At 58.3% G+C, this 16,573-nt stretch overlaps 2 protein-coding genes across 2 annotated transcripts in view; one reads left to right on the plus strand and one right to left on the minus strand.

Annotated features, from left to right (window-relative positions):
- Positions 1-13,517, plus strand: part of FBXW4 (F-box and WD repeat domain containing 4) — a 66,550-nt gene extending 53,033 nt beyond the window's left edge. The window contains exons 7-9 of the mRNA XM_019502143.1: positions 12,665-12,805; positions 12,935-13,076; positions 13,209-13,517. Coding sequence (XP_019357688.1) covers positions 12,665-12,805; positions 12,935-13,076; positions 13,209-13,325 — 400 coding nt within the window. The 3' untranslated portion in view covers positions 13,326-13,517. The remainder of the gene's footprint in view (positions 1-12,664; positions 12,806-12,934; positions 13,077-13,208) is intronic.
- A 1,520-nt stretch (positions 13,518-15,037) lies between these two features.
- The window catches only part of DPCD (deleted in primary ciliary dyskinesia homolog (mouse)), a 10,375-nt gene continuing 8,839 nt past the window's right edge, over positions 15,038-16,573 (minus strand). Inside the window, exons 5-6 of the mRNA XM_019502718.1 lie at positions 15,747-15,849; positions 15,038-15,212 (exon numbers count right to left, since the gene is read on the minus strand). Of these exons, the coding sequence (XP_019358263.1) occupies positions 15,108-15,212; positions 15,747-15,849 (208 nt within the window). The 3' untranslated portion in view covers positions 15,038-15,107. The remainder of the gene's footprint in view (positions 15,213-15,746; positions 15,850-16,573) is intronic.

Consider the following 16,573-nt stretch of genomic DNA (forward strand, 5'->3'; position numbering starts at 1 on the left):
ACAGAGGCCGTGGCTTTTCTTCCTTTTTCTTTTTTCCCCTCCATTTATCTCTGCCACCTTTTCAAAGAGCGAGCGGGGAAGAATGTGCGGAGGGGAAGACGCGGCATTGCGTGGCTCGACCTAGTTGGGGCCCCCCTGGGCCCTGCCCCCTTTTCAGGTGTCGAAGGCTGGGCCCCTTTGATGTCAGCGGGGAGCGAGCCCAGGGCACTGGGAAGGTGTGGGGCTGCACAAAGCCTGCCCCGGCGTGGGAGAGGGGGGCTCAGGTGTGTGCACCGAGTCAGGAGGGGGGGATGCTCCTGGTCGGACAGGGGCTGCGCCTTCGGGAACGTCTCTGACTCTTAATTCTCTACTGCTGTGGCCTGGTCCTTTGCAGGACAGGGCAGACTCGGACCCTGGCAGCTCTCCGGTGTGGTTGGCTGTGTTAATCCGTGCATGTGAGCTCTGGGCTGTGCTGGTCCCCCTGGGCTTCTGCTCCACGTGTTGGGGTTTTTAAGCCTCTTCCAGAGGCACTGGGTGCTGGGGATGGGGCTGGGCTGTGCCAGTGCTCCTGCACCAACCCCGCAGGGTCCTGGCTGGAGGGTCTTGCCCCTGCACTCAGGCTCAGCCCCATGCTGCACTGGGGCAGGAAGGGATTTCCCCCCTGCTCAGACTGGTTTGCACTGGGGGTTTTGCCTTCCTCTGCAGCAGGGACCATGGCTTCAGCCTGGGGTCTCTTGAGTGTATATTAACAACCCATTCAGTTTAGAGAAGAGATGCTGGAGTGGGGACAGGAGAAGGGTTTCCAAAATACTCAGTGGAGAAGAAAAAGTCCCTAGGGATTTATTCCTGTTTCTCACCAAATAAGGACGGGGGGTCACTTCATGACATGAGCAGGCTGGCAGGTTACAACAAGCACCAGGATGTGCTGTTTCACCCAGATTAAAGGGGGAGCTTGTGGCCCCCAGATTCATGTGGGGTTGGACACGTGCTTGGAGGAAAGGGGCATCGGTCCCTATTGAGCAGGGAGCGAGGGGCACGGCCTCTGCATCAGACCTGCCTGGACCTCAATGCTGGAGGCTACAAGAGGGAGAGAAACAGAGAAAAACCCTGCTCAGCCCCAGTCACTCTCCTTTTAGCCTCCACTCTCTGCTGCCACGTAACACTGGAGACTGGGCAAAATAGACCTGGGTCTGACCCAGCCCATGGCAGCTCCGATGTTCCTAACCTGTTTTAAAAGCAGGACGTGGGCCACCATGGTCCCCTGCTTGCCCAGTGGCAGGTTTGGGTGTGATGTCTGGTGCTGTGTCAGGGTTGATGGTCATCTTACAACAAGTTTGAGGATGGGTTTGTCTGGGGTGGTTTGGACAGGACTGATTTGGACAGAAAAGCTCTGTCAGGCCTTCAGTCAGCGCAGATGTAGTTGGGGATCTTCTGGAAGGGCTGGACATTTTTAAATATACAGGTCTGGATGCCCTCCACCCAAGGGTGTTGAGGGAGTTGGCAGGGGTCATTGTGCAGCCCTTGGCCCGGCTGCATGAGCATTCGTGGTCATCTGGCCACGTGCTGAAGGATTGGAAACTAGCTAATCTGGTCCCAGTTTTTAAGAAGGGGAGGAAGGAGGACCCAGGTGACTGTAGGCCCATAAGCCTCACCTCGGTGCTCGGGAAGATCTTGGAGAGGATCATCAAGGATCACATCTGTGGGGGGCAGCAGGGGAGATTATGCTCGGGGGCAACCAGCATGGGTTCATCAAAGGCAGATCCTGCCTGACCAACCTGGTTGCCTTTTGTGACCAAGTAACTAAATCCTTGGATGATGGTGTCGCTGTGGACGTAGTCTTTCTAGACTTTAAGAAGGCCTTTGACACTGTCTGTCACCCCATCCTCATCAATAAATTAAGCGACTGTGGCATTGATGCCTACACAGTTGGATGGGTAAAAAATTGGCTGATGGGGCGCACCCAGAGAGTAGTGGTGGACGGGTCGTACTCAACCTGGCGAGATGTGGGCAGTGGGGTCCCCCAGGGCTCGGTCCTTGGGCCTGCACTGTTCAACATCTTCATCAGTGACTTGGACGAAGGGGTGGAAAGCAGCTGTCCAAGTTTGCCGATGACACTAAGATGTGGGGCGAGGTGGACACACTTGAAGGGGGAGAGGCTGCAACTAGATTTAGGCAGACTACAGAAGTGGGCAGATGGTAATAGGATGGGGTTCAACGTAGACAAATGCAGGGTGCTGCACCTAGGGAGAAGGCATCCGCAGCACACAGACAGGCTGGGGGGCTCCCTCTTGAAAGCACAGAGGCGGAAAGGGATCTCGGAGTCATTATTGACTCCAAGGTGAACGTGAGCTGCCAACACCAGACCGCAGCCAGCAAGGCCAGCCAGACCTTGTCATGCATCCGAAGGTGCATCTCAAGCGGGTTCAGGGAGGTGATCCTCCCCCTCTATGCGGCACTGGTCAGGCCGCAGCTGGAGCACTGCGTCCAGTTCTGGGCGCCGCACTTCAGGAGGGATGTGGACAACATGGAGAGGGGTCAGAGGAGGGCCACCCGTTTGGTGAGAGGGCAGCAGGACAGGCCCTACGAGGACAGACTGAGGGACCTGAGCCTGTTCAGCCCCAGCAAGAGGAGGCTGAGGGGGGACCTGGTGGCTGCCTACAGACTCATCAGGGGAGATCAGCAGCAAATAGGTAGAGCCCTTTTCTCCCCAGCACCACCTGGGGTGACAAGGAGCGATGGTAATAAGCTGATGGAGAATAGGTTTAGATTAGAGATCAAGAGGCAATTTTTTACAGTTAGGGTGGCCAAAATCTGGAACCAACTTCCTAGGGAAGTGGTCCTCGCCCTTATCTTGGGCAAATTCAAGAGGAGGTTGGATGATCACCGATCTGGGGTCTTGTGAACCCAGCATTCATTCCTGTCTGTGGGAGGGGGTCAGGTGAGATGATCTGATCAGGTCCCTCCTGACCCCAGCTACTATGAAACTATGATTCTGCTTCAGGCAGGGGGTTGTGACCTCTGGGGTCTCTTCCAGCCCCACATCTCTAAGATTCAATGATTTTTGACATGGGGAGGAAATGGAGCCCAGCAGCTGAATTCATTGCTAACCCTTCCCCGCGCACCAGTCGAGGGCTGGGGCTGCGTTGTAGTCCTAGAGCAGCCCTCGTCCTGGACCGGGTCCTGCTGCTGGGTGCCCTACAACATGGAGCAAAAGTGGCTCCTGCCACAGAGCTCTTCTGATCTACAGTGAGAGGCAACAGGCAGGGAGCAAAATGAGGAAAGCATGAGATGAGGTTTCTTAGTCATTTCAAGGCTTAGGTTGAGAAACTTGACCACTGCTGGTGCTTTTCTATCCAAATTCAGTGTTTCCAGCCTGGTACCCCATCCTTCTCTGTTTTGCAAGTCAGGTTTGGAGGCAGCAGACTGGCTGGGCAGGGTGGGGTCCTTCGGCCAAAATTTGCAGAGGTGGTTCCTAGTTATAAGCCTTTCTAGAGACTGCTTTAAAGTAGAAGAGTGGGCTATGTGTGAGCTGTGCACCCAGCCCTGTGCCGGCTGTTCAAGTCCATCCCAGTCGTTCAGAGAGTCCTGGACATCTTCCCTGTGCAGCTTTTGACAGCTTACTCCCCTGTATTAAGTCCCAAGGGATCTCCTGATACCTTACAGCAGGTGTATTGGGGTGGTGGTGGAGGGGGCTAGGGAATTGCTTAAGTAGCTCTGATGCAGAGGTGAGGAGCTGATATGAGGCATTGTCACCAGAGCAGGACCTTTGAGCTGGATGTCTCGTGTGGGTGGAGATGGTTGTGGGGGCACACATAGGATAGTGGAGCCCAGCGTGGCGTGGTTGGGGGCACAGGCTGCCATAGATCCACAATCCTTGAGCACCTCTAGCGTCTTTGCCCTGCTGATGGGTTACCTTGGCCTCTGGTGAAAAGCCTGGGAAAGCTTCTTAGGGCTGCTGCAGGCTCTGACTCTTCGGCATTGAGACTGGATGCCTTTAAACCACAGGGACCCATTTGAAACAGGTCCCAGGCCAGCAGGGATGCGAGAGCTGCTGACATGAAAAAAGGTGCTAGAGGGATGTGGGGAGGCTGGAGATGGTCCAGAGCTGGGTGACCAACGTGAGAAAGGGCTTGGAAGAGAAAGCATCCAAGGAGAGCATGAGAAAACGAGGTCCCATCAGCTGGGAGACAAGGCGATGGAGAGTGGGGCTGTAACATCTTCAATATCTGAAGGGCTGCTGAAAAGAAGAGGGAAAACCACTGCTTCTTCCTGTGGAGAGCAGGATGGGAACCCCAGGGTGATCTCAGGACAAACACCCTAGTTATAAGCCTTTCTAGAGATGATTTAATGCAGAGGGGTGGGCTGTGTAAGGGGTGAGGTCTGCTGGGTGAGACTTGTGGGGTCTTCTCTTTCCAGTTGCCCCGTGCCTGGACTGCAAGGCTGAGCCACCCCCAGCCCTGCTCCCCTCCCCTGCTCTGGTCTGGTCCTGCACAAGCTCTGGGGGGGCCGGGGTTCGTTCTCATGGGGGGTGTCTGATAGTCCAGCCTGGTTTTTGGTGCAGGGTCTTCCAGCCCCGTCATCCAGTCGGATAGATGTGAATGGGCAGTGCTGTGAACAGTCGAACCCCAGTTCCTGGTCCAGGTTTTACCTGGGGTTACAGCAGAGCTAGGCAGAGGCTTTCCGAACCAGCCGTCGCCTTTATTGCAGTTGGGAGCCGAGCGGAGGGATGTGGGGCAGGAGCCTTGAGGTCTGGGCCTTGCCAGGCTGCTCTGCCTCCAGGACTCTGCCTCTCGTTGGCGTCTCCAGCGCCAGGCATGGGCTCGGAGGCCAGCCCTCGCTACACAGGGCTGGCGGTAACACATCTGCATCCCTGCCTCCCTGCTCTCATGTCGTCAGAGCTCTCCTTTGGCCCCATCCAGCCCATTCTGGGCTGAACACGCGACCTGCTTCCCCATGGCCTGGAGGGAACCACTGGGGCTCCGGTTCACTGCGGCTGGTGGCTGTCACATTGCCTTCCTGGACCCGATCAGCGCCATTTATCCAGCCTCCAGTCTCCTGCCGTCATGAATCCCAGCCTTGGCTTCAGACTAAACCTTCTCGTGGCAGTCCCTGGATCCAGGATGCGGCCTGGCCCTTTTGGTCCCATCCAGATGCACCTACGACAGCCTCCCAGTGCCGCAAGGCGGTGACGGCAGCTCCGTGGGCATTGCTCGGGTTTGTCCCCACGTCGCAAGGCAAAGCCTTCTTTACTTGGCCCCCTGGGGCCAAGTGAGGCTCAGCAGACGCAGAGGGGAAGAAAGGAGGTGAGGGAAGGAGGAACCCCCCGGCCGCCACTCATTTCAACAGATGGCTTTGTTTGGATTTGCCTTCTCCATTTTTTGTTGTCTGCCCGCTAAAGGAGACCTCCAGAGCGGTCCCGCACAGCCGCCCCTTCCCACACAAGTGGTGCAAGAGGATTCCCTGCCTCTCCTTCCCTCTCTTTATTTTCTCTCTCTCTCTCTTCCCCCAGAAATCACAGTTTGAGAGAGCCCCCCCGGCCCCAACCCTGCCTGGGGGAAAGAAAGCCAGCGCGGCATTCTTGACATTCTTGGCAGAGAAAGGGGTTAAACGTCTGAATTTGGGGGTCACCGTGTTATACAAATTGCAATCTAATCGTTTGTACAAGAACACACGTGTGCTAAGAAAAGGAGCCCGGGACAAGACAGACAAGGGGACAGACAGCTTGTTTTGTCCTTTTCCCCCCGAGGTTTCGGCCCATTGTCAGGCCCCATCTCTGTCCCTCCTCACCCCCGTGAGGGAGAGCCTGGGTTTGATAGTTAAATTGGTTCGTAAAGCAGAAGGGCTTGGTGCCATTTCTGTTTGTTTTCCCAAATAAAAGCCCCAGCGGGGTCCCCTTTGCACTGTTGTGGCTTTATTTGAAGGAACTGGCTTTTTCCCAGAGCCCAGCGTGTCAGTTTATCCTCTGAACTTAACCTTAGGGGAACCCGGACAACAAAAACTCACAGGGTCCCAGAACAGGAAAGGTAAAGAAATTGTATCTTTTTATTGGACCATTTAAAGCGTGTGTGGGCCCAGCCAGAGAAAGCAGAAGAAAAGACGGCAGATCTCCACTCCCCGTCCCCACCGCCACCGGCCTCCACGCCCCCCGCCAGCTCTCAGGCCCAACAGGCTTTGCACCTCTTAGGCTGGCATTGGTGAAAACATCCCCTCTGAGCCCCGCGTGCTTCTTCCCTCGGCCTGCTTGGCTTCAGCCTGTGGCCCTCCTCGCATGGAGCAAGCCCCTGCCTTCCCTGCAGACCTGACGGGTGTTGGGTGCATGCCCAAGTCACCTCGGGGACTGCTTTAGCTCCCAAGCAAAAATGTGCCGGTTCTGGGCTCTGGGTGGCTCCTTTCTTCATGCCTCCAAGCTTTCCCTCTCCTTGGGAAGGGTTTCCCCTCACCATCTGCAGCCCCTGGCACTGCCCTTTCCAGACCCCCTTGCAGCTTGTTCTTCTCATCTGGGTGCAATGACGAGAGCTAGGGAAATGCTCCGCCCTGAGTAAGCATTAGATGAATTTTGCTTCTCTGCTCGACTTTAGCTATGTTGGATTGATCGGCTCAAGCAGCCGGATCACTTGGACGGGTTTTATATACATGCGTGTGCATCTCTGTGTGTGCAATACATATTTAGCAGGTCGATCACGACTGCTTTGTTCCAAGTAGTTCATACTTGAAATCCTGCGGCCGGGCCGCATCAGTCTGTTTTAATTGCTTGTGCAGCTAACGCGGAGTCATTTTCCCATCCCAGATGGACAGGTGTAATTTGCAGACGTCAATTTCCAGAGCGAGCGCTTGAGTCCGCTTGGTTTCAGCAAATATTCTGCCCCCGAACGCTCTCTCCAGCCAGCGTTGTCTGCTGTGTGTCAGTAGAAAGTAACCCCAGCAGGAACGCTGGGGAATCAAACTAATTAACAGCCCAAAAGAGTTGCAAATCAGTTGCAGCATGAGCCTGACTCTGGTATAACTTCAGATGCCGTCCAGATGTCATGCCCTCTTTGACTGGGCTGGCACCAACCCCGCAGGGTCCTGGCAGGAGGGTCTTGCCCCTGCGCTCAGCTCAGCCCTGCATTGCATGGCGGCAGGAAGGGATTTCCACCCTGCTCAGACTGGTGTGCACTGGGGCGGGGGTTGCCTTCCTCTGCAGCAGGGGCATGGCCTCGGCCAGGTCTCTCTGCAGCATCTATAACCCACCACCGGCAGCAGCAGGATGTTGGTGGCCGCGGCCCCCCTGTATCCCAGGGGCAAGGACAGAGGCAATGACTGGGGCTATGTCAGGGGCGACTGTGTTGTGTGGCTCTGAGGTCAGACATGGGGTTTGTCTGGGCTGGTTTGGACGGGGCTGATCCTGCCTCAGGAGGGGGTTGGATAGATGTGACCTTTGCAGCTCCATGCCCACCCCACAGCTCTGGGATTCTAGGAGACCTGACAAGGACCGAAGGAGGCCGAACTGGATGCAGGGAGGTTGGTGTTTGCTTAGAGTTTGGAGTTGGGTAGAAAAACCTCAGGAAATCTGAAGCATTGTGATCGCAGTGTCCAGCTGTGGCCCCCCACTACAGAAAGGATGTGGACACATTGGACAGAGTTCAGAGGAGGCCAAAAAACATTTTTAGGGGGCTGGGGGACAGGACTGGTGAGGAGAGGCTTAGGGACCTGGGCTGATTTAGCCTGCAGAAGGAAAGACTGAGGGGGATTTGATAGCAGCCTTCACCTTCCTGCCGGGGGGCTGCAAAGAGGATGGAGCTGGGCTGTTCTCAGTGGGGGCAGATGACAGGACAAGGAGCAATGGGCTCCAGTTGCTGCAAGGGAAGCTGAGGTTAGATATTACGAAAAACTTTATAATGGGGAGGGTGGTGAAGCACTGGACCAGGCTACCCAGAGAGGTTTTGGAGTCTCCAGCCTTGGAAGTGTTTAAGCCCCGGCTCGACAAAGCCTTGTTTGGGATGATCTAGTTGGGGCTGGTCCTGCTTTGAGTCAGGGGTTGAACTAGATGTGACCTCCTGAGGTCCCTTCCAGCCCTCATTTTCTGTGATTTTATGGAAATCCTCCTTATTCCTTGGAAGCCTGGAGAAAGCCTCTGCTCCAGCACCAGGACATCCCCTTGGGTTCAGTTAGACTCCCAGAGCTGTGGGGCTGGCAGGGACCTGCAGAGGTTACCTCTAGTCCAACCCCTGTCTGAGGCAGGATCGGCCCTGTCCAAACCAAAGTGACCCTGCAGGCCAGAGCATGAGGATGTGGGAATCCAGCCCCTGTGGGTGTTGATCAGGGGCACCGGATCCTTTACGTAGCCCAGATCTGACACGTCAGGTCTCTAATGCGTTTCATCCTTGCTGCCATCGCTCTCCCCTGTCCGGCAGGGTCACACTCCCCTGGCTGCTTCCGCTTGCTGATCCCTGAGAGCTGGCTCCGTCCTGACCCAGCATGGAGAAGAGACACCAAATACCACTGAAAGGCGATAAAATCACCACATAAAACCAGTTGCGTGCTGCAGGGTCCAGAGAGGAGGGAAAAGCAGCAAAGGATCCTCCTCGCCGTCCGACCAGAACGGATGGACATGAACGCCTCCGGGTTTTGGGCTTGTGTGGCAGATGTCTTTCCCAGACACATGAACCTCAGCAGTGGAGGAGCAGGGATGTTGCGTGCAAACAGGTTGTCTCTGTGACTGAGCTCCCGTTAAATCCTTCCAGACACTGGCCAGCACCTTGAGGCCCTAGACACCTGTCCAACCAGCCTCTCACATGGCAGCGGGGGACGTCCAGTGCTCGAAGGCGGAGGCTGAACAGTTTGCAGTGACTGATGCCAGGCACCTGAGGAAGAGAGGCCTTTGCAGCCTGGTGCTTCAGGTGCTGGGTGCATCTGTCACTGGGCCCACATCCTCTGCCATCAAAAACTAAACACCCATGGCTTGAGCTCTTCACCCTTGGGGTAGGAAGGGCAGGGTTTTGTGGCCTTGTGCACTTTGCAGGACGAGCTCAGTCCTGCTAGTGCAGTGTTTGGATGAGGGCAAAGGACAAGCCTGCAGGGAAAGAAGAGAGGGCCTTCATTTCGTGTTGGGTTTGGGTGGTGACAGGACGTCTGTGCTAGCAGCCGTGTTGTTTGGGGGACAGAGGGATGTGGAGTAGTGGTCTCCATCTTAGAGGGGTCCCTTGCTCTGGCACAAGGGCCCTTTGTAGAACGCTTGCCGCATGCCCACGTAGGTCGAGACTTCATTGCAGTACGTCCGCCGCGCCTGCCTTTCCCCTGCTCCGCTCTCCTGCTTTGGTGTCCTCTCTGTGTGCCAGATGGCTGTAGCACCAGGTCGCTCGCACCCTGGCCTGCTCTGCCCAGGGGGATCTGAGCCGTGTCTCAGGCTTGGGCGGGTGGTTGGTGAAAGCGGCGCGGGGTTCTCTGCATGGGAAACGTGAGGTTTGGCTTTGACTCTCCCTTGTCACAGCTCAAGCGGGCATGCAGTCATGAGAGCTTTGTCTCGCTGAACAGGTCCTGAACCCTCTGGCTGGACAGGCCTGGGTTATCCCTTCCGAACCGTTTCTCCTCCCTGGTTGGGGTGGGGATGACAGGAGAGGAGGAAACCTCCCATGTGTCCTTCTGAAGGCTCGTGCTCACCCCGGCAGGACGCTGGATGTGATCACGGTTCAACCTTGCCCGCTCACCGCCGTCAGCCTCTCATCACCCCCAGGCCATGGGGCAAGGCTGGCTGCGGATGTGGGAGACAGACTGAGGTGTCTTGTGCTGTCTGCTCCCAGCTGTGCTTGCGGGATGGGAGCTGTGCCCTGGGTGGGCGTTGGTGAGCTTCGTGTGTGCGTTCGGAGGGCACCGTGTCCTGGCACGGAGCAGCAGGTCGCCAGCAGGCAGGGCTTCCCGTACTGATGCAGCCGCAGCGTGACCTGTATCTATATCACCTCCGACTTCTTCCAGCTCAGTCCAGCGCCTTCCCTCTGCTGTGGGCTCTGAGCCTGGCCCCCCATTCTCAGCAGACAAGTGGGGGGCAGGAAGCTGCCACAAGAACCAGCTGTCGGGGCAGGGAGGAACTTCCCCATCCTCCCGCTGTGGAGCATCTAAGACCCCTTGAAGCATTTATGAACCTCTCCCCATTTCACAGCTGGGAAAAACTGAGGCATGGAGGAAAACTGAGGCAACCTCCCCTCCCCCATGTCAGCCCTCTGCCTGAGCTTCGAGCCCAGCCATCCTTCCTCCATGCCCCTACCCCCCGACCCGCCTACAGGTGTTGGGGCCGGCGTGGCAGCCTCCCCTGCAAGGGTTAAGGTTGCAGAGGCGGTGGTGGCTGCTGGGAGGGGCGCAGAGTCCAATAACCCGCACCCCGGGTCTGCGGCAGGGGGATTAATTCATGCACTTGATGTTAAAGCCTGGGCGAGGGGCTTGGCCGGGGAGGGGGGGCATCGCTAGGGCTGGCCGGCCTCTCTAAATGGTTGCTAGGGGCCTGGCATCGGGGCCGGTGTGGCTGCCCACAGTCACGGTCACGGAGGGAATTACACAGCCACAAAGAAATTGTTCTTCTCCATAATCTGCTCTTTGGAGGGCGCCCGGGGAGCCGGGCCGGCCCCAGTGCTGTGATCAGGGAAGCGTGCTGGCCGCACGGCCCGGGCCGGGCCCTGCCTTCTGATCTGGGGGGGACCCCAGCGCCCCGGCTGCCTAAGCCTCTTTCCCACCGATCCCTCTCCCCGGACACAAAGGTGTTTGCTTGTTTTACCAGCTCCTGGGACTCCATCGCGCCTTTGTGTGGTCTTTATCCCCCCGACGGGGCTTTAGCCCAGATTACAGATGGAATTAAGGCATTTGGCGAGGGTGGCGAGCCACCGCGACACGGGATCAAGCAGCATAAAGTAACCGAAGGACCGGGCGGGGAGGGGGGGGTGGGAGTGACCCCACCGGCCGGGCCCATGCTGTCGGCTTTCAAGAGCACTTCATTGTCCCAAGAGCCCAGAGCCTGCCTCAGACGGCAGCCGAAACGCAGGTGCTCCAAGGTTTATTGTGTCCCTTTGGGATTAAAGCCGGGAGGGGGGAGCGGCAGATAGGTGGCCCCTCCGGCAGCTGGGCGGGCGGGTTTCGGCTGCAGGGAGGCTGGGGCCGGGCCAGGCTTGCCCGGGACTATGTCCGTAGCCGCGTGACATGACTCAGGTGCCCGTAGCACCCAGCTTAGCATCCCTAAGCCCCAGGGTACTGCTGCCATTGGGTACCTGCCTGCCTCTCTGTGTCTTGGTGGCTATGGAAGACCTGGTGCTGCTCAGAAAGAACCGCTTGGATCTGTGTCCGGTGGCGAAGCTCCAAGATGTTGAGAGTCTGCTGGGGCAGGGTGCTAAGGGGTCTGTGTAGCCCTCTGCTCAGTGAGGCTGCCTGAGGCAATGGCGCTCTGCAGGGAAGAGTACGTTTCACCACCCCCATAACTATAGCCGAGGTGCCCCCACCTCGTGCCAGTTATTCTCTGTGCCGATGCCCCTTTCTGCATGTGTCTCTGCCCCATCTGGACACCTGTAGCTCGCGAGCTCTTGCTGCTTTTTGCTCTTCCCTTCTCTAAGGGCCAGATTCTAGGATCATAGGAACGTTGGGCTGGAGGGGACCTTATGAGGGCATCTAGCCCAGCCCTCTGCTCATGCCAGGATCATCCCTGACTCGACCATCCTGGCCATGTGTCCATCTAACCTGCTTCTGTTTCCAGTGACATGATGAAGTGTCACGATGCCGCTTTATACATCCGTGGTGTGTCCACACCTTGAACCCGGTGCCCTGTTCTGGTCCCCGCTTCTCCAACAGGATCTAGAAGAGCTGGAGAAGGTGCAGAGAAGGGCACCAGGGGGATGGGTGCTATGGAGGGGTGAGGAGAGACTGATGAGCCAGGCCTGGTCGGCTTAGACACGAGACGCTGGAGGGGGGACAGGAGGAGGTTTCCCAAATACTCAAAGGAGAAGAGAAAGTCGCTCGGGATTTATTACTGATGGTCTCTCACTGGACAAGAATGGGTGTCACCACATGGCACAAGCAGACCAGCAACTTAAAACAAACACCAGGACGTTGTTTCCCTGGTTTGGGATTAAAGCAGGGAGTTGTGGCCCCCAGATGCGATAGGAGCCGAGAGCTCAGCCAGATTCGCACGGGGTCAGACGTGCTCGGAGGAAAGGGGCATCGGTCGCTACTGAGCAGGGAGTGCGGGGCATGGCCTCTGCATCAGACCTGCCTGGACCTTAAAGACCTCAAGGGAGAGAGGAGCTGGGGAAACCCTGCTGGGACCCAGGTCACTCTCCCTTCCAGTCACTGCTCTTTGCTGCAGCGTGATACCAGAGATTGGTCAAGATGGACCCGGGTCTGCCTCCCCCTGGCAGCTCTTCTGTTCTGATGCCCTGCGGAGGTCCCTCCCAGCCCCACTTCTCTAGGATTTCTATCATTTTTCAATCAGCCTTTCAGTTCCTGCCTTTCTTACCAGGCTGTTCAGTGCTCAGCGAGGCCTGTTCTTGCCAAGCTGTTCTTCCCTCTTTCCCCATTCTGCAGCATTTCAACCTGGGATGTTGCTGGCCATGATACCCAGGGCCTCTTTACATGCCCGCAGCACTAGCGGCTGGGCACTGGAGGTGACACTGATGTGGCAGGGACCAGTTCTGGGCCATGCTGAGTCCCCCCTCACCCCATCTCTTTCCAGTGGGCAGCTCGAGACCTGCCTAGGAACTGACTTCCACCGTGGTGCCGGCGTCCTGGATGTCCTCTATGAGACGCCCTTCTCCCTGCTTTCCTGCGGCTACGACACCTACATCCGCTACTGGGATCTGCGGGCCAGCACGCGGTAAGCCAGCCTGGGGCATGGGACACAGGCGAGCACCAGGAGCTGAGTCTCTCTGGTGCCCATACCAGCAGCTGGCTCCAAGGTATCCAGGCACCTTTGCTGACCCCCAGCCTTTTTCCTGCCCTGCAGGAAATGTGTCCTGGAGTGGGAGGAACCCCACGACAGCGCCCTGTACTGCGTCCGAAGCGATGGAAACCACATGCTGGCCAGTGGCTCCTCCTATTACGGCGTTGTGCGGCTCTGGGACAAGCGGCAGAGCCGGTGCCTGCAGGTGAGGCCGGGCTGGGGGTGAGCGGGGCTGGATGGGTGCTGCTCCTGGCTCTGGGTCCCAGATCCCAACGCGACCCAAGCTGGCAGGGAGCCCAAGCCCCAGTCCGTGACTGTCCTGCTTGGTCCTCCACAGAGCTTCTCCCTGTCATCGCCCACCAGCAGCCCTGTGTACTGCCTGCGCTTCAACACCACCCACCTCTACGCTGCCCTGGCCTCCACACTGCACGTCCTCGACTTCATGGCCCCCTGATGCCCACCCGGCACAGCAGGACACTCAGCTCAGGGACTGTCGGGTGGGGATGGGGGCATGTGGCCCTGGACACATCTCACGGGGATGCTGGCTGCTGGAGGGAGCATGGAGGGGGGCCGGCGGCCTCTCCCCAACCTGCCTTAGACATCAATAAAGGCCAAGGGGCCTTTGCCCCTTTCAGTCTGTGCCAGCTGGGTGGTGTGGGCTGGTTTGGGGCTTCATTGGGGTTTTACTTATCTCATTGGGACATAGCGCCTTGGGGCAGCGGGGAGCCCTGTGCCAGCATTCCAGGACAGGCCACGCAGCCACCGGGGGCACAGATCAGCCTTTGGATCATGGGCATGTGGGCCCTGGCAGGCAAAGTGGGGCTGACCTCTCCCCACCGCTGCTCTACGTGGCGCCTTATGGGAGTCAAAGTAAGAGCCAGGAGCAGGGCTGGGACGCACATGGGGAGGACATGTTTACAGGACTCAGAATAGGCAGGATGTTCACTGCACCGTGCTGAGGGTCTGAGACCCACAACTGGCTCCAAAAGCAGCAGCCCAGGCTGTACCTGCCTGGCGTTCGTGCCCCAGGCAGCTGCCTCTGGGCATCATGGGGAGATGGCAAATGTACAAGGCCAGGCTGGGGGTCTCTAGGGCATTGCAGGCTTCCAGGCATCTTGGCTTGGAATTAAATAAGCTTTGGGATTTGCTTTTGGCTGGAACCAGCGCCGACCCCTCACTGGAGCGGGGCAGTGGGCAGGAGGGGCTCGCTGTGCCACTTGCCTGGTGGCATCCTGAAGTGTGTCGGGTCTCAGCATGTGGCACTTCTCTGGGACCTGCAGCCTCCCTCCGCTCGATGCTGGGCATCGCTGTATTTCTGGGTGACTTGGGCACGGAGGAGGGAGACCCCGGTCAGGCTCCAGGATACGCTGACCTGAGAGCACCTCTGGGTCGATGATCTCGCTGTTCCATGACGTGGGAGAATAAAGCGTCCCTCCTTCCTGCAGCCACCGCCGGCTCTCCTTCCTTTCTACTCGAGGGAGTGCCTGAGCTGGGGTCCCTGGCTTGAATAAAACTACCTGGCCCTCAAGGTGTGGCTCAGGGGGTACAGGCCTCACACCCAGGCAGAAACCATCAGTGTGGACAACCATCTCTGAGCTGGGAGCCCTGCCTGGCTGTGGGGTTGCTAGGCCAGTGTGCTCCTGGGGAAGATGCCCCATGCCCCAGCCAGGTTGGGGGAGATGGGAGGTGCTCCCTGGGGTCACCGCTACCCTCATCCCCACCATGCGCTCTGCACAGCTCTGTCCTTGCAACATGATGAGCACTCGGTCCCCTGCTTCGTACTGCTGCTGGCCACTGAGCTCAGAGGTGGCCACAAGCCCGGGGCAGGGGCTGGATGGGACCCGCCTGGCTTGGATCTGGGGCCTTGGCTGATGCAGCAGTGAAGCCCTCCCCGAGACCCTCCTTTAAAAGAGCTGGGCCCTGAGTGCAGGAGCTGCCTCCAGCCCATCCCAACAGGTAATGGGGGGGCTTCCCCGGGGCACCCAGACGAGCCCTGGGCCTGCCTCCGAGTGTCTGGAAACCCTCCACCCTTTGGAGGCTTGGCCTGTGGCAGCATCCAGGTCCTGGGGCTCTCACAGTGCCTTCCCCAAGCTGGCAGCACATGGCACTTGTCCCCCCACCCTGAGACGGGAGGCAGGTCCCTAACGGAGAGATCCCTGCAGCATCTCACAGCAGCCTGCTTTTATTAGAGAAAGATGGGGAATGAACAGTAGGGCTGGAGGGTGCCTGTAGGTGCCTACTGGGTCTTGCACTCCCCATCCCCGTTGTCCACTGCCTTGATCTTCTTCAGCTCCTTCTGCAACTCCTGCTCCGCAGCCAGGATCTCCTTCGGCTTCTGGTACTGTGGGATATGGCAGCCTCAGTGCCCCAGCCCATTCCAGGATCCTGGCCCCAACTGCCAGGGCATGACATGCCCTCTCCTTTCTCCCATCCTTTTCTCCCCCTGTGGCAGGTGCAGTATGGGCCCGGGAGGAGAAGTGATGGGCAAGAGGAGCCCCCATGCTTCCCTGGGTGCTCTAGCCAGGAGGTGGCTGCTCCCTCTAGGCACCAGGTGAGTCCTTGGCTCCTGTCCTTGTCCCCTGCAGGGGTGGCCTGTCCTTGTGGGGTGGTCACAGGGCTGGGATGCATGCCAGGCTGGCAGCGTTGTGTGGTGAATGCTGACGGCCCACCCCCAGACAATGGGAGGAAGGGGGCGGACGAGCTGGCCTTAATCCCTCCACCAGACTCGCTGGCCTGTCCAGCTGGGGCCAGGCTGTGGAACCAGTGGCCCTGTCTGGCCTCCTGCCGAGGCGGAGTGATCACCAGGCGAGACCCTGCTCCCTGCCTCAGCTTCCCTGCATGTAAAGCCAGGCCAGGAGCCCAGTTGGGACCCTACCGTGATGCTCAGGGTGTTGTTGGCGTGGGTGAAACTCAGCGCAGCAGCATCTAGGGGCAGCTGGTACCGGTCCAGGTCGGGAATGGAGAACTTCTTGTAGTACCTGTGAGGAGAGAGGAGAGGCTGAGCGAGGGCATCTCCCCTCACAAGCACTATGCCCTGGAGGTAATGGGTGGAGCGCAGAGCCTTCCTGCTGTGGGAAACCAGAAGGACCCCCTGAAAGCTGAGGCCTGATGGAGGCCCAGAAGGAGCCACTGGCCCCAAGCTGCAGGGAAGGGGCTGCACAGCTACCAACAGGGCCCAGCATGTGGGGAGGCTCTTGCAATGTGGCCGTGGCACCATCTGTGGCCTCGCCTGTGACCAAGCCCAGTCTAGCTGCCTTGCTGCCTGATCCAGTCACGACATGGGAGTGCTTCCGTCTTCCCGGAGCCACTGAGCCCTGCGAGGCAAATGCACTGCAGGAACACACGTCTCCTGCCTGCCACAGCCCATGGAAAACTGGGCCCAGAACTTCCTGCCACCATGGAGAGGCCCCTCTGCACCACATCCAGAAACCTCTGCACTAGAGCTGCCTGGGACCAGCAAGGCTGAATGGGGTGCAGCTGGCCAGCCTCCCGCAATGTACTCCTGAGCCACCACATCCCTCCCCACTGCCAATGGAAGACAGTTCCACGGTGACCCAGCGTGGCAGCTGGGGGTGTTTCACCTTGCCTCAGCTCCCGGCTGCCGCCTGTGGCTACGGTCTTGGCCACTCACTTATTTTCGCTTGGTTAACCATGGCCCATGGATGCCAGGGCCTGGGCCCTACCTCCATGGATCCCTCCCCA

This window comes from Gavialis gangeticus, unplaced genomic scaffold (genome assembly GCF_001723915.1).
Source record: "Gavialis gangeticus isolate Ggan-Ray unplaced genomic scaffold, GavGan_comp1, whole genome shotgun sequence".
Lineage (NCBI taxonomy): Eukaryota > Metazoa > Chordata > Crocodylia > Gavialidae > Gavialis > Gavialis gangeticus.